The sequence below is a fragment of the Zalophus californianus genome, chromosome 9, assembly GCF_009762305.2.
Source record: "Zalophus californianus isolate mZalCal1 chromosome 9, mZalCal1.pri.v2, whole genome shotgun sequence".
NCBI lineage: Eukaryota > Metazoa > Chordata > Mammalia > Carnivora > Otariidae > Zalophus > Zalophus californianus.
This window is the reverse complement of record NC_045603.1, coordinates 81,714,171-81,735,498: the sequence shown is the minus strand read 5'-3', so window position 1 is coordinate 81,735,498 and position 21,328 is coordinate 81,714,171. Positions and strand designations below refer to the sequence as shown.

The 21,328-nt window shown below is 39.1% G+C and overlaps 1 protein-coding gene across 5 annotated transcripts in view; it reads right to left on the bottom strand.

Moving 5' to 3' along the window:
• The window catches only part of BCAT1 (branched chain amino acid transaminase 1), a 103,370-nt gene that overhangs the window by 45,603 nt on the left and 36,439 nt on the right, over positions 1-21,328 (bottom strand). For all 5 annotated transcript variants that reach the window (XM_027592515.1, XM_027592517.1, XM_027592514.2 and 2 more), the window contains 4 exons: positions 21,197-21,268; positions 11,198-11,398; positions 2,942-3,052; positions 496-615 (listed from right to left, as the gene is read on the bottom strand). In XM_027592515.1, coding sequence (XP_027448316.1) covers positions 496-615; positions 2,942-3,052; positions 11,198-11,398; positions 21,197-21,268 — 504 coding nt within the window. The remainder of the gene's footprint in view (positions 1-495; positions 616-2,941; positions 3,053-11,197; positions 11,399-21,196; positions 21,269-21,328) is intronic.

The following is a 21,328-nucleotide window of genomic DNA, read 5'->3' as shown; positions in this document are numbered from 1 at the left end:
TCATTGCTCATTCCTGACTCATTTACACTGGTAACTGTGGCGGCTTCTGTACCACAATGGTGGAACTGAGTTGCGACAGAAACCATAAGGCCCACAAAGCCTGAAATATTTACCACCTGGCCCTTTAAAGAAAATGTCTGCTGGGGTGCCTGGGTGGCTCAGTCGTTAAGCATCTGCCTTTGGCTCAGGTCATGATCCCAGGGTCCTGGGATCAAGCCCTGCATCAGGCTCCCTGCTCCACGGGAAGCCTTCTTCTCCCTCTCCCATTCCCCCTGCTTGTGTTCCTGCTGTCGCTATCTCTCTCTCTGTCAAATAAATAAATAAAATCTTAAAAAAAAAAGAAAGAAAATGTTTGCTGACACCTGGTCTTGATAACCAGAAGAAAGGAGTCATTTATGACGTTTTGGGGGGCTATTTCAAACCATATACTAGAAGTGTCACACATGAATAAATGATGATAAGTTGCCCACCCAGAAACAGGGAGTCAGTTTGTACCTCAGTTCCGATGAATGTAGGACGAATATACAGACTAGCAGATGTTGAATAGGGGACCCATTCTTGATCCAATTTCACAAGCTGTTCAATACACTCTAAAAGCTCTTCCTTGTCAAATACCTGAAGGAATGGAAAACATAATGAAGAGTGGGATTTTCCTCCACTGTAGCAATAAGTAATGATCCTCATGAAAGCTTTAAACTGTTAAAAAAAAAAGTAATAATAAAACCAAACAAGAATCTTTTTCTGTCATTTTTTTACCCCAAAATTGTGATGGGATGATGGATTATCTACGTGGAGGAGATAAAACAGTGGATCCCTACCTCCTACCATAGTAAATATCAACTACAGTTGGATTATACATTTAAATGCGATAAAACATTAAGACTTTTACAAAGTAAAAATTAAAAATACCTCTGTAACCTTAAGGTAGAAAAGCGTTGGTTTGTTTTTTTAAGATTTTTTTATTTGAGAGTGAGAGAACACATGCACAAGAGTGGAGGGAAGGGACAGAGAGAAGGGAGAGAGTCCTTAAGCAGACTCCATGCTGAGGAGCAACAAATTTGGTAAAGTTATTCATAACCCATAATTAACCAATGATAACTTGAATATGTTAAGATAGTCTGAAAATGAGTAAGAAAGACACAAATGATCCAATAGGAAAATGGGCAAAGGCAAAGAGCAGTTTATTTCTAAGGAGAAAAAGCTTTTCATATACTAGATGGGCGACAGTTTGTAAAATAAGTAGTTTCTACTCACTTAACAGGGCAAAGAAACATACTTTCAGAGATGTATGTCATGGGTTGTGCAAGGTTGAAATGAGTCAGAAACACACATCCAAGTAGAACCCATGATACCAAGAATTGGCTACTTAAATGAGAACTTAGAACAGCAATCACAGCACAATAATATAGGAAATCGGGACTGCCAATCATATAGGACACATCATCACCCTGAGTCACAGAGAATTTAGTGGAAATAGAACTTGACTAGGAATTAAAGACTTGCACCCAATTTCTTGCCCTGTCCCTTTACTCTGTGACTTTAGGCAAGTCGTTTATGCTCTAGAGGCTTGAGTGAGGTACAAAGGTGCTACTAAAATGTACAACACATACCTTTTTTTTTTTAAACCCATACCTTCTTGAGGTTCACTGTTATGATTAAACAGAGAAGGAATGTATACCCACATTACACAGTTTATGGCAGATCTGTGGTCCAAAAGATGTTACTTCCCTTTCCTTCTGTCCCCACTTTAAAGTATTTCCTGGTAATTTGTCTGTAATGGCACAAGAGTGAAACTAGTCCAAAGAACTTACCTTCATTTCCCTTTTGGCACTATATTATGGCCTCTGAAGGAGGTGGGTGAGCATGGGTTACAAAAATAGGGAAGAGAAGGAAGAGCCCGGCTAAAAAGGAGTAGTTAGTTGGGCTTCTTCAAAGCACAGCTAGGGCTAGGCTCCTAAAAGTTAGGCACACAGAATTTGTAAAAGCAGAAAAGGACTCCTTCAGTTCAGAAAGGCAGCCTGGTCACGTCTCAGGGAAGAGAAGTAATCTAAGACATCTCCTACCTAGACATGAGCCTTAGGATCTAAATCCAACCCACCAAGTAATGAATTCTGCTCTTTACAAAACAATGTTATAGACAGTCACCAATGGCCATGACAAACCATTCGGTATCATTTTCTTAAAAAAAAATAAAGCTTGGGGTAAAATAAAATAATTAAATCATTGCAAACTTGCTAGTTTCCCAAGCAATTAGGCAAAATATTCCCAAAATATCTGTGTGGCACACCCTATTTTCCATTTCACATATTATAATTTCATAGGGTCTTCAAATTTTATTGAATTTAGTTTAACGTATATTTTTCTTCCTTATCCTATTATCTCTTACATACACACTAACACCCCATGGACATTTACGAAGAAACGGACTGTGGAACTGCCAAGTGGTATTGCTTATTTGCTTGTATTTTTACCTCACTGATTACAAAGTAGATCAGAAGTAACTTAAGTGTTCATGTGGTTTGTACCGAATATTGATCTAACTACAGTTGACCCTTGAACAACATGGACTTGAACTGCATAGGTCCATCTGCATGTGTATTTTTTTTCATATAGTACAGTACTGTAAACGTATTTTCTCTTCCTTGTGATTTTCTTAATAACACTTCCTTTTCTCTAGCTTACTTTGTTATAAGAATCAAGTCTATAATATATATATACAAAATATGTGTTAATCAACTGTTTATGTTTTGGTTAAGACTTCCAGTCAACAGTAGGATCCTGGTTAAGTTTTGGGGGTATTTTCAACTGCCTGGGGGTGAGTGCTCCTAACCCCTGCATTGTTCAAGGGTCAACTGTATTCAGAAATGATTTGTTTTGTGGTAAATTCACAGTGACCCATTACATCAAGAGAAACAAAAAAGAAACTCCTAAATTTACATACCGGCAAAGTGGCCCTCACAGCAGATCGGTGCATTCTATCCATGTTGAGGTTTGGCCGAAACAGTCGAATCTTATTATCTACTCCTCGAAATGCCTTCAATCCCTCAAACAACTAAAGAGAAAAAGAGAAATAAATCTTAGGGGATAACTAAATGAAAACAATCTCTGTGTTTAAAAGACTGACTTTTCTATGGGCACTCATATTCTTCATCATGCCAAGCTGTTGACATAGACCAAAGATCTCCAAATCTAGAGAAGCCAACAGTTGACAGTCTGGTTACTATAGCTGGGTTAAAAAGAAATTCTTTTAGTACCAAAATCTGATAGGAATTCAAAGTCATCCTTTCCTTAGCAGGAGCCATATTGCCAAATAACAGCTCCATGGAGGTGGGGAGAATACATCTCCAATCACGCAACGTGAGCTAACAGCCCAGTCAATGAAAATGGACGCAAAGAACTCATTCCTGCCGCCCTAAACACACATGCATCCTTTCATTTAATCTGGCTCATACAGACTCTGGATAGTAGATAATCTAAATATGACCAGGGCTGGTTTAGTACCCCAATCACAGAAGCCAAGCAGCCCAAGACCATCCCGTGGTAGGGCCAGGCCACCTTTCTCAAAATGCCACGCCAGACAAATCACTGGGCAGGGATGTTAAAAGACTCTTCTGAAGTAGCTACATACTGATAAACGCAGAGAAAAGAGAAAAATCTATAATTTTAGTGGGAAATTTTAACACTCATTCTCTAAATAACTGACAGAACAAACAGGCTGAAACTCGGCAAAGATATGGAAGATTTGAACAACAGGAACAGCAAACTAACCTAGCGGACAAACAGAATCCTGCACACACCACCTGCAGAATGCATGCTCTTTTCACACACTTCCAACCATTAACCAGAAATCAGGATCAGAAAGAGGACGACAAAATGTCAACATTTTGGAAAGGAAGAAACTCATCACCAAATAAAGTACGAGTCAAAGAAGAAAAATAAGGGAATTTAGAAAATTTGTTGAACGGAAGGATAGTTGGGCCCTTAGAAGCTTTTAGCCTTAAAGCTCAGCTCACGTGAGAAAAGAAATCTAAATCATGTAGCACAATTCAAAGCACTAAATTAGATTTAAATGCAAATATGTAACTTATTAAATGGAATAGGAGTAAAGCTTCAGTTAAAAGAGAAGGTTGTCAGATTTTGGACTCGGCTGAGAACATCTGAAACACACCTGAAACAAAAAGACATAGTAAGCAAAATGTCATACAAATTCTTTCTAAAGTAAAGCTGGTGAGGTTATATTGTTAGCAAATACAAAACAAAATTAAATTTTATCTAATTTTAAGAAAATTAATAAATTTTAATTAGTACATTCAAAACAAAATAACTTTTTAACTTAAATTTAACTGGAGCATAAAGAAAATAACTTCATAGGGTTCCATTTACTTCACCTTAATTTTAAAATTGTATGCACCTGATGTAGGTTCAAATATACGTTAAAATTATATGATAATCTCGGGCACCTGGGTGGCTCAGTCGTTAAGCATCTGCCTTCAGCTCAGATCATGATCCCGGGGTCCTGAATCGAGCCCTACATCAGGCTCCCTGCTCAGTGGGAAGCCTGCTTCTCCCTCTCCCACTCCCCCTGCTTGTGTTCCCTCTCTCGCTCTCTCTCTCTCTCTCTGTCAAAAAATAAATAAAAGTCTTAAAAAAAATTATATGATAATCTCATTAAGCAACACAGATGCAAAAAGTACTTCCACAAATCAAAAAGACATGATAGAAAAGTGAGCAAAAGATCTGAATAGGCACTTTAAATAAGATATCCAATTGCCCAATAAACCTATGAAAAGATGTTCAACCTCTTAGAGTAGTGGAAATTAGTATCACAATAATGAGATGCCATTACACAGAAGTAGCTAAAATTTTAAAATCTGACCATATTAGGAGTTGACAAGGTTTTGGAACAGTAAGAATGCTTATTCATGGCTGGTGGGTATAAATATTGGTAAAACCACTACAGAAAATAGTTTCCCTTTTCTTATAAAATTAAAGATACATCCGATGACTTAGCAGCACTATTCCTCGGTATAAGCTTACACAGTATTTCTCAAATCTTTTGGCATCAGGAGGTCTTTAAACTTTTAAAAATTATTATTGCTTCTCGGCCTTTTGGCTAAGATCAAGTGTAAACTTTTAAAAATTATGAAGGCCCCCAAAAGCTTTTATATATGCAGTTATTCTATCAATAATTATCATATGAGAAATTAGAAGTGAGCCATTTAAATTTATTTAACAATAAACCATGACATGTTTAACATATTTTAATGAAGACTACCCATATTTTCCAAAAGGATTATTGTTAAGTGTGGCAGTTTTTCATTACTGTAAATCTTTAATGGGTGGCTTAATGAAAGACAACTAGATTCTTATACCTGCTTTTGCTCTTGCAATATATTGTTTTGGTTGAAGTATACAAAGAAAATTCCAATCTCACAGATACGCACTTGAGAAAGGGAGAAGTATTTTTGATAGCCTTTTCAGATACCTGTGGTTATTCTTCTCTGATACCACTTCAAAAGTTGACCTGTGGTGGTTCCTTGAAGGTTAGTTGCAATGTGGAATTTGAAACCCTATCAATGAAGTTTTCATACTCTGCTAACTTATTAGAATCCAATAGTGTATCAGAGTTCAACTAAAGAAGCAGAACAGGAGATACCTATATTATTACCAGATTTATTATAAGAAATTGGCCAACGCGACTGTGGTGGCTGGCTAAGCAAATCCCAAATCTGTAAGACAGGCCATCAGGGAGAGAAGATGACAAGCAGGCTGGGACGCTCAGGCTATCAGAAAGGGAGAGACAAAGGAAAAGAAAGCTAGGTCTAGCTATGTGTGGAGTCTCTTACCTCACAGAAGTCCTAAGATCGGGCTCACCCAGAATAATTTCCCTTTTGATTAACTTTAAGTCAGATGATTAGGGACTTCAATCACATCTACAGAATTCCTTCACCACAGCACCTAGATGGGTGTTTGATTGAATACCTAGAAGGTGGTTATGTGTATGCAATACAATGGTCATGCCTCCCTCTGTCCTCCATCACTCACAAGAGAATGTCTTGTAGGTATTCTAACTAGAAGGAAACTAAAAATCAAATTCTGGGGACTGCAGTGCAGACTAGCCAAACTGACACATCAAAAGCCATCACAGTCTATCTTGTGTTTTGAATGGATCTTAAGTCATACATAAATTTGTAATGTCATGCAATGGTTATTTGGAAAACGTTAGTTCAAGTTATGCAGATCTTCCAAAGGTTAACACCTTTTTCATACAACGCATTTTTTAAAAATCTGTTAATTTTACTACTAACATCATCAAAAAACTCTTTAGTGGTGGAAAGGCTCAAGCTTGTGGTGGTGGATACAAATTTTCCAAAATCCTAATTTTTACTTGTAAGCTAGAATTTTATCAATGGCAACAAATATAGTCCATTGTTTTGCTTGAAGTGGCAGACTCACTTTGTTCATTTTCAAGAAGACACCTGCAAAATGCCCAATTCTGTATAATTATACTTTGTTCTTTCAAGTAAAATGGTTCTAAGTTGAAAAAAGCAGCTGATTCAGCTCACAACACACACATACACACACACACACACACACACACACACACACACACACAAATCACACAATTACTTTTCCTTAAGACAACCGTAGTAGTATTTAAGGATGTAGAAGTGCTTTAGGCAAAGTTTCTATTTCATCACACAGATTGAAATGACATTTACTCAAGTCAAAATTTAATAAATTAATAATTATTGCCACTTCACCAAGAACATTCTTAGGTAAAGCTGATGTTCTTTATACTTTAACAGTTGGCAGTAAAGAATATAATGGCTAACTAGCAGAAGCTGGTGTCAGAGTCTTACTGCAAATGTCAACACACAGTGAAAAAGAAAAATATGGTCTTGGTGTTAATGTGAAGTGTTTTACCTTGGCAACCTCTTGAAAGGAGCCCCATACTTTAGAGGGCTTCTCATCTCTGCCTTCCTCCAGCTGTGACCTTTGCTTGGGGCAGGTCATCATCTGGACCCTGAGTTCCTTTTTCAGACCAGGCTCCAAGTACCCACTTCCCTGGAATTCCCTGCCCAAATGGCCCTGATCCCATTTTCAGAGCCTGAATAACTGTCCTTTGGTTCATCCTACTGAAAACTGGTAGCACCACTGGTGTGCCCATGCCTAAGACCAACGGATGGCCAAGGCTCATCCATTTGCACATAGTATAGGTATCTACACATATGTGCGTGAGGCTCCTTGTGGCACAGGATGGAGCCAGGACAGGAAGAGATAGTGGGTGAACCACCAGGTTTCTGTTTGCACTTTTGTCCCAGGCCCCACTGATGTTCGTGTGGGTCATGGATGAATAAATCTTACATAATATTGAGCTCAAACAATACACACACACACACACACACACACACACACACACACACTTTATATTTCCATTTACATAAAGTTTCAAAAAGAGGCAAAACTAGGGGCACCTGGGTGGCTCAGTTGGTTAGGTGTCTGCCTTCAGTTCGGGTCATGATCCCAGGGTCCTGGGATCAAGCCCCGCATCGGGCTCCTTGCTCAGCAGGGAGCCTGCTTCTCCCTCTCCCTCTGCTGCTCCCCCTGCTTGTGCTCTTTCTCTCTCTGTCAAATAAGTAAATTAAAAAATCTTTAAAAAAAAGACTAAAAAAAGGCAAAATTATAGTATTAGAGATATATACAATCTAAAGCACTCATTTGTTAAGTATTCATTAAATAACAGTACATGTTACCCATTTTTTTGTCAAACTATGTTTTGACTGTTTCAACCTGAAAATGAACTATTATCAAGTTTCATATTTTGTCCAAGTTCCCTACTCATGTTTCATATTTCACTATTTGAAATCTTCACATATGTATCTATTAAAAAATACTTTCATGGGACGCCTGGGTGGCTCAGTCAGTTAAGCATCTGTCTTCGGCTCAGGTCATGATCCCGGGGTCCTGGATGGAGCCCCGTATCGGGCTCCCTGCTCAGCAGGGAGTCAACTTCTTCTCCCTCTGTCTGTGGCTCTCCCTGCTTGTGCTCACTCTATCAAATAAATAAAATCTTTAAAAAATAAAAATAAAGAATACTCTCATAATTAATAAAAACCACATGTAGTTGCAGGTCTCAAAATAAAATGGATTCTAAAATCAATAGGGCTGATGAATGGAGGAGAACGATATTTAAGAAGACTGCTCATATATTCGCTTTGGGGTTAAAAAATACAACTACAACTATTTTTGAACTTCAAAATCAGGTTGGCATCCAATACTGTAGTGTCCATAAGTGGGTCAGTATAAGAGAAACAGTCATACCTGTGAAAAAGCCTGAAACATAAATGTTTCAAACACATTTGGGAAGAAAATTTTTGTAATAAAGTATCTGCCTGTTAGTGGGGGTTAAAAGATTAAAAAAATATATGCTGAGGGCAACATCATGGCAGTTTGCTTGTCATCCTATCCTAAGCACACCGCACAGTCCCAGGGAACAAAGTAGACCCTCGGCATCCATTGCACAAGTAAATAAATAGGAAATCGACTGAAATGCTTCAGAAAATTCCAGGATCCAGTTTCTCTGCACAAGGCAATCACATTTCCTAAATCCCTATGACAATGTCCTAATATTTTGCCTGCTAAACCTAAGAGCCCAATCTGACAAAAAGCAAACTAAATGCGTTCCTCTACCTCCCCATTTATCGCTGATACATATCACAGGTTGTATTTCCAAAACATAGCCACACAATATTTTCAGTCCTACATGATCTTCTGGAACCTCAACATTCCTCATCAAGCAAGGTGTATCTCCTTTTTTTGAACTTGAGCAGGACTTTGTGATGGCCAGGATGATAGTTATGACAGAAGTCATGCTGTGTGATTTGTGGGTTAGGACATAAAAAGAACTAGAAGCTTCCATCTGGGCTCAGTGTCTTGAGACACACAGCTTAGAGCCCGTGGCACCATGTACCCAGTCTGACTACTCTGAAGCCACCATACTTGAGAGGCCACATGGAGAAAGAGGGATGCTGGCAGAGCCTCAGCTTTTCATCCCTATCCTTCTGAGTTTCCCCACCCAGGCACCAGACAGGACTCAGGAAGCCTTTGAACTGACTCCAACCTCAGTCACTATCTGACAGAAACTGCAAGTGAGACCCCAAGCAAGAACCACCTACCCCATCCTAGTCATCAACCCCCAGAATCATGGAAGATAAAAACAAAATGATGGTCGTTGTTTTAAGCCATTAATCTGTTACACTGCAATCGACAACTGATGTAATATACAATCCACTTCTTCACGCAAAACATTTCTTGTATCTACATTGTAAGTGGAACAGTAATAATATAGAAAAGTTTTCAATTTTCATTTGACAAAGGATAATGGTAATTAAAAAAAAAATGTTTTAAACTCTCCTGGTCACAAAAATGTAAACTGGCAAAACTAATAAGCAAACTAGCTTTCTAACTCCTCTGATTAGATTTCCAACAAGTTGTCAAAAGCCAGTGGCCATCAAAATTGTTTTTAGCTTTCAAAAATCACATTAATCCTTTCTCATGTACTTCCCATAGGCCACCAGTTCTCAAAGTGTGGCCCCTGGAGCAGTGGCATGAACATGGCCTGGGAATTCAGGGGAAATCAGAAACTCTGAGGGTAGGACATGTGCTATGTTTGAGACCACTGCCCTGAGATTTGCCATATTCCTTCTTTCGATTTTTTAGGCCCTTCCTTTATTTCATTTGCTCTTTATTATACCCTATGACACAGGCATATACCCACTCTTATTTTATAGTTGAAACTGCGGCTTGGAGCAAATAATCAAAGAACTCATCCAAGTTGATACAGTGAAGACACACAGCTGGAAGGCAGCTATGCTCACCACTATACCACCAACGCTGAAGACACACAGCTGGGAATAGAAACTAAAGATGCAACAGCCCGTGAATACATCTGGGCATCGAACAGGTTTCCAAATTATTCAAATTTATAATTTTGACCACGTTAACTGGACAGGCCTCTTCGGAATTTTAGTGTATATGTTTAGGAGTGATGTCGCAGGGAGTAGGAACTCAGCATTTGAACCCTGTGTCCTCCCTTAATACTGTGTAATCTTGGCTGAGAAAGTTCACTTTTCTGAACATGCTCCTACAACAGATAAGGCTCTGTAAGGATTAACAACAACAGCTAACAACTGGGCTCCCATTATGCACCAGGCATAGCTGTATACGCTTACACAAAATTACCTTACCTTATCCTTATACTAGCACTATGAGGTAAGTATTATCCCTACCTCAATTTTATAGGTAAAGAAATCGGAAGCACAGAGTGATTTTAAATAAGCTTCCCAAGTCATAGAGCTCCCTAGGGAGCAACAGACACCGAATCTGAGCCAGGAAGTCTGACTGTAGACCCTGAATGCTTAACTGTTTTCTCACTTAAAATAATTAAACGTGATGACCCATATAAGGTGCAGAGCACAGTGCCGGAATTGAATAAACACAAGTAATTTTTATCATTACTGTTATGAATATCTACTACTTTTACTCCCTTAATAGGTAGGCCACTGCTTATTTCCAGCACCCCAATATTCTGGGAAAGATGTCCAACACATTAAAAATGAGTAAAATAAAATGCGGGTCAAGGGAATGAGGAGTGTCTCATGGATCTCAGTGTGTATCCTGACAAGGACTAGAGAAAGCATTCTCCACATATTTAATATTTTATGCTCACAATTACTCCACTCATGCCTGAAGGATGACATTTAATTACATGTCTCTTAACACGTATACCTACAAGTTAATGCTGGTCATAAAAACATGCAGTAAGCACTAAAATCTAACTATAATACGGTACTCAATGACACCTTCTCGGTCATTAGAAGATCTGAGACGTGACTAGTAAAATATTAACAGTGCTGGATTTTTGCTTGCAAATTTTCTTACCTACTGTCCTTGCATTTGCTGCAAATGATTTTTTAATTGACATTATGGAAAGTTCAAGATTATCTAAAAGATTAGTTGTTAAGACTTACCTTCAATCCAACTGTCTATGGGAAAAGTTTTAAAGACAGTTATGATTTCCTCAAGTCACTATGATAAAGCCCATTCTGTCCAAAATCTATTTTAGCAGGAAGAGCTACTCCCTACTCACAGTGAAGATCTCATACATCACCATCACTGATTCCCATGTACTCACTTCCACTGCGTAGTGGAAAGCTGATGAGCCAGGGTGCAATGACAGGTTTTGAAGAGGCCTGATACACGGTTTCTCCCATCCAAACTCTGAGGACCACTCCACCGTCAACATGTGATCCGTGAAAACAGTTCCAAAAACCAGACTGCTGGGGTCTGGTTTTTCCTTTAAAATGGTGGCTGGTGTGATCATTAGATCTTTAGCCTGGGGAAGAAAAATCGACACCATTAGAGAAAAGTTACTGAACATCCACTAGCTGGATGATACAGAGGGTGAAAAGATAAAATTTAGGCCACCGGCCACTAAAAAGTGAAATCATTTGACATTTAAATGCTGGCAATGAACTCAGAAATTTAACAACACTACATGAGCCAAACAAGTCATGTTGGCATTCAGAATTTGGCTTGTTGTTTGAAATCTCTGTGCTATACACTGCCTAATAAAGACCAGAACCAAATTCAATGATATTTAGAAACAGGGACAAAATAGCAGATGGGGTAAAATAATGGAAAAAGGAGAACACATGCCTTCTTTGCTCTCACTACAGGACTCCTATTGAGCACTGAGGAATGAGCTTAGGGGTGTCTTCCAGAACAATGATAGCAACACTCATAATGATTTGTTAAACTAAAATTCAAGTCATTAAGAATTGAATCTCTTGGTGCTGTACTCCAACTCCCTCAAAGAATTCTTGGCATAAGGCTTCAAAACCCCCTGGGTGCATCATTGAAGAAAGGAGCAGAATGAAACAAATGTTTTCCTCTTTGAAAACAGAGAAGTAGAGAATGAACACCAAGATATAAATCCTCTATTCTGTGTTGAGGAAACAGTGAACAAAGGGCCTCTTCTTGAGAGAAAGATAAATAAGAGTAATAGGGAACAACTTCACACAGCATTACACCAACTCTCCACAAAGCCCATTACAAATGGCCCAACACACACACACACACACACACACACACACACACACACACACACACACGAATCAGAGCACCATCTCTAACTTCACGACAGCTGTAGACTGCTGACAAAACCACGGGGGGAAGGAGCTTTTTGATCAGTTAAAAGACAATATTAACCAGGGACAGGTTCAACTTGTTAGCAGGATGTAAGGAAGGTCAAACTCTACAAAAGTACTCATTGTCCCCCAAAATCAAGTACAGGAGTTCCCTTTAGATCATCAGCTCTTATCCTTATATTTAAGCTGATCCAGGGGCGCCTGGGTGGTTCAAGTCACTTAGTTAAGCATCTGACTCTTGATTTCAGTTCAGGTCATGATCTCGGGGCCATGAGATCAAGCCCCGCGTCAGCTCCATGCTAGGCATGGAGCCTCCTTAAGATACCCTTTCTCCCTCTGCCCCTCCCACTCCCAGCCTCATGCACACACTCTCTTAAAAAAAAAAAAATCCAATTCTTTCTGATTAATTCACTGCCTTACACATGCCTTAGTCATTTGATATATTATAAATGATAATCAGTTTTATTTTTATAATAATATTCACCTGAATGTATTCTAAAACAACAAGAAAGCTCACATTACAGGGAAGCCTAAGGCACTAAAGACAATATATTACTGTAATTTTTAGATTTAGTAATGCTAGTTTGGAATATGCCAATAAAATGCCAAATTTGGGGGCAAATGGACTTTCTTCTACCACTATTTAATTCAAGTAAGTAACTTAACTTAAAACCTTTCATGGAGTGCAAAAATATAATTTATTTAAAGGGATATACTCCAGCTCAATTATTTTGCTCCTTGAATCCCATTTCTCTCCCTTTATCTTCTAGACCTCATCCCTCAAGTAGGATTTGGGCAAATTTCACCTGCAGGCCAAATGCAGCCTTCCGGTCTGTTTTGTAAATAAAAGTTTTATTGGAACACAGTCTAAACTGTTCTTTTAGTTTTAATGATGGCATAGTCCACTAATAATGACAGAAACCTTATGGCCCTCAAGCCTAAACTGTTTATTATCCGACCCATTAAAAAGTTTGCCAGTCCCTCGAGACTGTTTAGACAAGAACTGAGTAGATATTCCAGTTAAATCTCCGACCCTAGCGCAGTGCCTCACACACACAAAATACAGTACAAGTTATCTTAAATACTCAAAATAACATTCAGCTGATTTCAGATGTACTCCCTATAGATGACACACTCATCTGCAGAAGATGGCCAGGATTTAAAGTGAGTAAAATTCTAACATAAACTTTTCAGTACATGAATGATTTCACAGTATTCTTGCACAATGAAGCACTTAGGACTTTGCTTTAGTTAGCTTTTTTTAAGTGGCTTTTCTTAGTCCTGGGCTAAGAAAAATCTGTAACCATATCAATACAGTAACACAAACAATGCAAATTTTCACCTATTAAGACTATTAATAAAAGTTTCTCAATAACAGGGGCGGGTAGTAAGACCCAAAACAGAAAGATGAGAGTAGGTAAAAATGGAGAAGTGAGAGTGTGAGTAGAAGACGTGAGTTTTTTCTACTTGTTGAATTGGGGTACATCTTCAATATTGCAAAGGCAACAGACCTTAGCCTTTCCCCCCAATGACAGAACCATTACTCTGCATGGTTCTTCAAAAGTAAAATAAAAATCACCTTCCCCGTTATTTCTATCATTAGCAAACCAATTCTCCCATGAGCTAATCAACAAGAAATCAACTACACATGATCCTTATACCGTTCAGGATTTCTAAGCTTTCCAATAAATAACCACCTGCCATGAAAACAATAGGCCTTGGAATATATATTGTATATCAATAACAATCTACATAATATTTAAAAACAAGACTCCCCTCATATCAAACAACTGTAGGGTGATCTTTTTTTATTTTTCCTTCCCTTGCTCTTTCTTATCTGCTTTATTATTCTTAGTATTTTGCCTTTTTATTCACTCAGTACCAGCACAATGGTTCACAGGCACTGCAGTAAGCACGCACAAGAGATTAAAAAAAAAAATGCCTTGTGGCCCAGCCCCTCCTTCTCAGGCAAGTTCACCATCAGCCATGGACAGAAGTAGCCACTGTGAGCAAGTATTACTCATTCAACCTAGTATCTGTTGAGCTACTGTGCACCTATTGCTATGGGCCCAAAGGAATCTCCGGGAATAAAACAAGTCCTGTTCTCTTAGTGCAGGGAAAACAGCATAAAGAAATAAGTGGATAAAAAGAGGTCAGGAGGTGATTAGTGCTATGAAGAAACTGAAAGCTGCTTAAAAGGATAGAGTGGGGAAGAAAAAGCTTATTTTTCGTGGAAAGGTTGGGAATGACCTCCCTGATGAGGTGTCCTTTGAGCGGAGATTTGAATGAAGAAAGAAGGAAGGCCATGAAGATATGTAGAGGCAAAGTATTTGAGGCAGAGGAAGCAAGGGCCCAGGTCCCGAGACGGGGATGGACTTGGCATGTTCAAGGAACAGGAAAGGCTCAGTGTGGCAGGAATTCAGGAAATGTGCGGGAAATGGAGGGGCACAAGATGTCACAGAGGCACTGTGGCTGCTGGAGTAGGGAAAGGGAACTTCATGCTATAATGACCAAGATTCCAGTTCTCCATGGGTTCTGACTCTGCGCAATCAAGAGTGTACCCTGTCTGGGGCACCTGGGTGGCTTAGTCAGTTGAGAGTCTGACTGGATTTCAGCTCAGGTCATGATCTCGGGGCGCTGGGATCAAGCCCCACGTTGGTTTCCACAGGGAGTCTGCTTGAGGATTCCCTCTCTCCCTCTCCCTTGCCCTCTCCCGCTCCCCCCACTCACACATGCTCTCATTCATAAATAAGTGAATCTTTGGGGAAAAAAAAAAGACTGTACCCCATCTTATTTCCCCAGGAATCTTCACCAAAGAGGCTGCTAGCAATTAAAATAACCCCAGTTTACCCCTTTACTCTAGGCAATTTGAAGTAGTCATCAGGGATAATACTAGAGACATGGCTACCATGCTTCCTTAATTTTTTAAAAATATGAAGGAGCAAAGCAGGAAGGGGGAGATGTTTAATGGTGGTAAAATACAAAAATCTGGGTAACACTGAGCTCTTTCCTTAAGCCTCTACATTTCCTCCTCCGCATCAGAGATCCTCAGCCCTGGCTACACATTGGATTTAACTACAAAGCTTTTTAAAAACACTAAACCACAGTCCATTCCAGAACTGAACCAGAATCTCAGAGGGATAGGGCAGGGAAGTGGTTGGTTGGTTATTCAAACTTACCCAAGTGATTCTAACTGGGCACTCGGGGCTCAGAACCACACCACACTATCTCCCTTGAAGATTTCAGCAACCTGAAGAGCAATGGTTTCCAACACTGGCTACTGAATTGGTTCTCCTGGGAAGATTTTTTTTTTTTTCTTAAGGAAATACCACTGCTCATGCTGTACCCAAGATGCACAAAAACTCCGGAAAAAAAGAAAGAAACTCAGGAGTGGGACTTCACATCAATTTTCACTGAAGGCTCTCCAGGAGATTCCAAGGCACTGGAAGTGCTGAGAACCACTTAAGTAAGAGATTCAAGTCTCATTTGTGAATTCTTATCAAAAGCCGTACATTATTTTGTAATCACAGGACCTTGGTTATCTCAAACTGAACGTATCTAAAATAGAGCACATATTTCCTCCAAAATTTGATCCCTATTTCTGACACCATATTACATTCTACTTTACTTCTTAATCCTTCATCTAATAAAAGGAATGCATGTTTATTATTTAAAATTCTACCATAAAGGGAAGAAAAATGAAAAGTATAAAAGTATAAAATTCCCAACTTTCAAAAAATAAATGTCAATAACATTTCCAACTAGTACCCTGGCCACCATGTTCCCACTTCCCAGACATGACCTCCATTAACAAATTCATTGTGCATGTTTTCCTATATTTTCTTTACATCTTCATTACTTTCAAGATAATTTACCATTCTCAACAACATTCTCCCAGCCCTCAGTTTCCCCTATCAGTAATTGAGACACCCGGACTTTCAAGAATCTCTTTAATAAGTCTGATTCCTCAATTTCTACTACCCTCTCAGTAGCAACTATCCTGTATCTCTTGGTCATTACAGCATGAAGTTCCCTTTCCCTACTCTTTCTGAACATAATCACATGCTTGATCATAATCTTCAATGTCCATGAATAGAATAATGGCCACAGATAAGCCCAAATATTTTAGCTGCAAAATCAAGTATCCCAAGTATGGCACTAACTTCTTTGTTCAATTCTACCTCTCACTAACGTCCTGCATTAACCTTTTACTTATCACTTAGCAATGCATTCAGCTGCAAGTAAGTCAAACACACAAATAGGAATTGGTTTTCTCATGTAAGTCTGGAGGAGCCAGGCCTGGCAGTACCCCATAATCTCAAGGCCCTGTGATTTTCTGAGCCTTCTCATCAGAGTCAAAAGAAAGCTCATTATGGCTGTAGCTTCAGCTTTAATGATTTCCAAGGTCCACAGACAGGGGAGGAAAAGGGTAACAGCAGACAAGTCTGTTTCCTCTGATCACAAGAGCAAATTTTCCTCCAGGAGTTTCCATATGCGTTATTGGTCAGAAAAGTGTCACACTGATCTATCTAGCTGCAAGGGGGGCTAGCAGTGCAGGTCAGAGAACTGCAAACAGCATCTGTCAACAAGAAACATGGGTGGGCTGTACTGGGAGTACACTCTGACCAGCGCCTGAACACTGACCAGCTCTTAAGCATTCTTGTCTATATGCTTCTGTTTAACATGGAAGGACTACACTTGGCTACAGATGCCTTCCCATCCTCACCTCTTTTTTCTCCCCATAATTTCCTCCATCTGTAACACTGGACACGTGGTGTAGCCAGTTTATCCCAACTCCTTTCTTCCTCCAGGAGGAAGTGTGGAAACTTCCTCCAGAAGGAAGTTTGGAGCATCCCATCTGGCCCGGCAGTCTGGTGGTATCCTCAGCTTTTCAAACTACCTAGCAGTTGTCCATACAACCCCTCTATTTGGACATCCCAACCCCCAAAATGTGTGGTTTCGCTCTATAAAATCTTTTAAATAATTTGAACAATTGGAAAAGGGAGTCATTTCTTTAGATTATGTTGGACTCTCATTTAGCACAGTAACTATTATACATATCAAATATGTGCTAATAATTCTGTTCTAAATTTCACTAAACATGCATTGATCTTCATGGTTTTGGATATCTCAACATAACAGACTGCTATAGTTTTTATAAAAATTGTGGGTGCTGGGGCGCCTGGGTGGCTCAGTCATTAAGTGAATGCCTTTGGCTCAGGTCATGATCCCAGGGTCCTGGGATCGAGCCCCGCATCAGGCTCCCTGCTCAGCGGGAAGCCTGCTTCTCCTTCTCCCACTCCCCCTGCTTGTGTTCCCTCTCTCGCTATGTCTCTATCTGTCAAATAAATAAATAAAATCTTTTAAAAAAAAATCATGTGTGCTTGCTGTATTTCATAAAAGACACTTTTGTTATTACAAATCCTTAAAGAACCAACTTTAAGAATGACCATGGCCCAATATATAATTTTTACTTTTCTGAACTCTGTCCTTAAAATATCTCTAGGACAACCTACAGTGATCCACTGGCCCTGTGAGATCAAGTTAGTTAATGGCAAAGATATAGAATAAGGTGTTTTTATGCTGGACTTAGTGCTCTTGTAATTATAACTTGATACTACTAGTTAAGTTCCTGGAAACTGAATACAAATGATTAAATTACCAGGTATTCTATTTTAGTGACTACATGCTTTTGTAAGATGTGACTTATTAATGATAGGAATAGCAACCCTCTAACTTTCTAATTTGTAAATAAGGATTGCCCTACATGCAGTTTTTTTAAAGTAATACACAACTGAGTGCCTTCAGAATTTCATCTTTCCTTCACTTAAAACAATTTCTGGGGTGCCTGGGTGACTCGGTTAAACATCCGACTCTTGATTTCGGCTCGGGTCATGATCTCGGGATCATGTGATGGAGCCCCAGGGAGGGCTCCATGCTGAGTGTGGAGCCTGCTTAAGATTTTCTCTCCCCGTCTCTCTTTGCCCATCCAGGCAACCCTCCGCCCATGTGCGTGTGCTCTCTCTCTCTCAAAAAAAAAAAAAAAAATTCTGCAATTCTGGAAACTAACACTAATGGCTTTTAACCTAAACTCCAAGAGAAATTACCTAAGAATATTAAATCAAAGCAATTAGTAAAATGAATGAAATTCAAAAATAACCAATACTACCTGAAGGTTCGTGACCGGTTTTGAGTAGATGTGAAATCTAGTTCTAAGGGGAAAAAAATCTTTGGCATAAAGAAACAAATTTTGCAAACAGTTTTTATCACTGTTTAGAAACCTTTTTCTACATTTCCTTTCCAAAGATGGATAAAAATAACAGTCTTTGTAAAATGATACTTTCTCCTGCATAATTAATCTGTCTCCTTCCAGTGCTCCATGTTCTCTGATGACTTCAAAGTCAGGATGTTTCAGGCCAGATGCTTGTGGAAGAATTTGGAAGGCCACAATGACTAGATTGTGAGATGACAAGAAATATTGACAAAAACAAAGCATATTAAAAACAACAACTTCCTAACTCAAAATTCATGTTTGGGTAACCATCTGCTCTGAAATGGGAAAGCCCGGAGCAGGCTAATGCAACCTGGTTGCACCTGAGCACTGTATTAGCCAGCATTCAGGCCACATCTCTTGTTCACCACTCAATATCATATCCGTACTTCTCTGCATTGGACACAATACTTAAATGTTTAAAAGCTCTCTCTGCATTACATCAGGAAATGCATAACTTTGTTCTACAGTAAGTGCATTTTTCTTACTCTATTTGGAAAGCCTTAGGTGCTATGTTCATTATCTTTTAGAGATATTCTTTTAAAATCTAATAGAGGAGTGCCTGTGTGGCTCAGTAGGTTGAGCGGCCGACTCTTGGTTTTGGCTCACGTCATGATCTCAGGGTCCTGGAACTGAGCCCTGCATGAGGCCCCGTGCTCAGCAGGGCAGGGGGTCTGCTTGTGGATTCTCTCTCTCCCTTCCCTTTGCCCCTCACCCAGCTTGCTTGCTCACTCTCCCTCAAATAAATAAATAAATCCTTTAAAAAATCAAATCAAATCTAGTAGAAAGGTATGAAGAAGAGAATTACAGATTTGGAGTGTCACATTCTGTGGAGATCTATAAAGCAGGGGAAAGTGAAGAAATAGACAGCTGATCTCTTTGAAACAAAGAAGGCTCTGGAGTTCATAGAAAGATTCTGTAGGATTCCCCAGTAATAAGGTACCTCATTTCTGGGCCTTGTTGGGGAAACTGCACCCACACTTTAAAATGACTGCATCAAAATGGGGGAAGGGATGCAATATGAAAATTACCCATAAGAAACTCAAAAGGCAATTTAAAAATACAAATGGAGTAAATAAAGAAAAAATATCTTTGCTTTTTGTCAAAAGCAAAAATAGTCCTATAAAACCCACCATTCCCCCCCAAATTATCAATCTCACTTTTCATTTCCTCATTATATATGCACTGTGAATACAACCATTACAACTCATGTTTTAATATGTAAATACAAGCATAGAATGTCAGTACACCCCCTTTTAACTAAAACCTAGTATACAGAAATCTAAATTCAACAAATAGATTATTTATATTATGAATTTTTTAAAAGATGTATTTATTTGAGAGAGAGAGAGAGAGCTCGAGCACAGGGAAGGGTGGGGGGGTGTAGGAAGAAACTCCTGCAGACTCCTCGCTGAGCTCTGCGCCACGCAGGGCTCAATCCCCTGACCCTGAGATCATGATCTGAGCTGAAACGAAGAGTTGGATGCTCAACCAACTGTGCCACGCAGGGGCCCCAACATTATGAATTAATTTTAACTTTGTAAAAATTCTCTACGTATAAAAATATAAAGGCCTTTCAGGGAAAAATCGCATTTGTCTATATACCCTTTGAGGAATATACCTACTATATAAAATAACCCTGAGAGTGTACAAATAGTCCATTTTATCTCATTCTTTCTAGAATCTATATCTCAATACCTACGTCCCCAGAATGTATTAAAACTTAGTCTTCATAGACTAGCAGAGTAGATTAGATCAGCTATAAGGCTACAGAGGATATTATCTTTAAAGGACCAGGAATATTATGGACAAATAAAAACTCAATGACTTATTTTAGTAAGGAAATTACTATATTTGAATCTATCTATTTCTTCTTCTTTTTTTAATCTTGAGAGCAGAGACCTTACCTTGAATTTATCCTCAGATTTCCAATGCCTACCACATAGTAAGAGCTGGGTGTGTGGGAAATTGATGAGTCAAGTTTCCACTCCCTCTCTGAACCCTGCCAGGATGTGAGATCATTAGGACACTCTGTGCTATGGATGACAATTGACAGTGACTGAAATAGGCAGGAGAGGAGGGAGACTTGAAAGAGACGCAAAACCCTCCACGGTTGGTGGGAAGCAGTGGGGTGGGGTGGAGATAAAGATTCATAGAGAAAATAATAATACACCTTACAGTTGCATTTTTATGATTTTCAAAGTGCTTTTACAAGATTCTCCTTTGCTTATTAGTCGCCTGGGAAGTTATGAGGTTATTTAATGTATAAAACCCATAATTCAGAAAGAAAGTAAGGAAACACAACACATTTACGGCATAATGTTAGGTGTTGCCTTAAAAGAGAAAAATTATAAGTGTAACTTTTTCCACTAGTGAAGGGTTATCCTTATTTATACAATCAGATAAACCTCTAGGTGAATATTTACAAATTAATTGTTTTCCAAGAAAAAGTTACGATTCATGAAATGAAATAAACAACCGTTAGGTAATTTTAGATGTGAAGATATCACTTCACATGATCCTCCCAGTGATGATCCCCATACTTCACATGATCCCCAAATGATCCTCCCCCAACAAGAATGGAATTTAAAATGTATGGCACCATATCTAAATATGCTATATAACGCACCAGGTGAAAACTGCCCAAATCTCAACAGGAAATAGATTCATTCAGTTGATTGTTGTTTCACTTAACCTCCGGCAAATAACTTACCTTGAACGTCCCCACCACCTCCTTTGATCCCGCTTCTCCTGTACATTCTGGGGAGCATCCGTTATTGCAGTCCTTAAAGAAGAATTAAATTCATTAAGTACAACCAGGTGGGTAACTGCGGCCTGGGGTAAT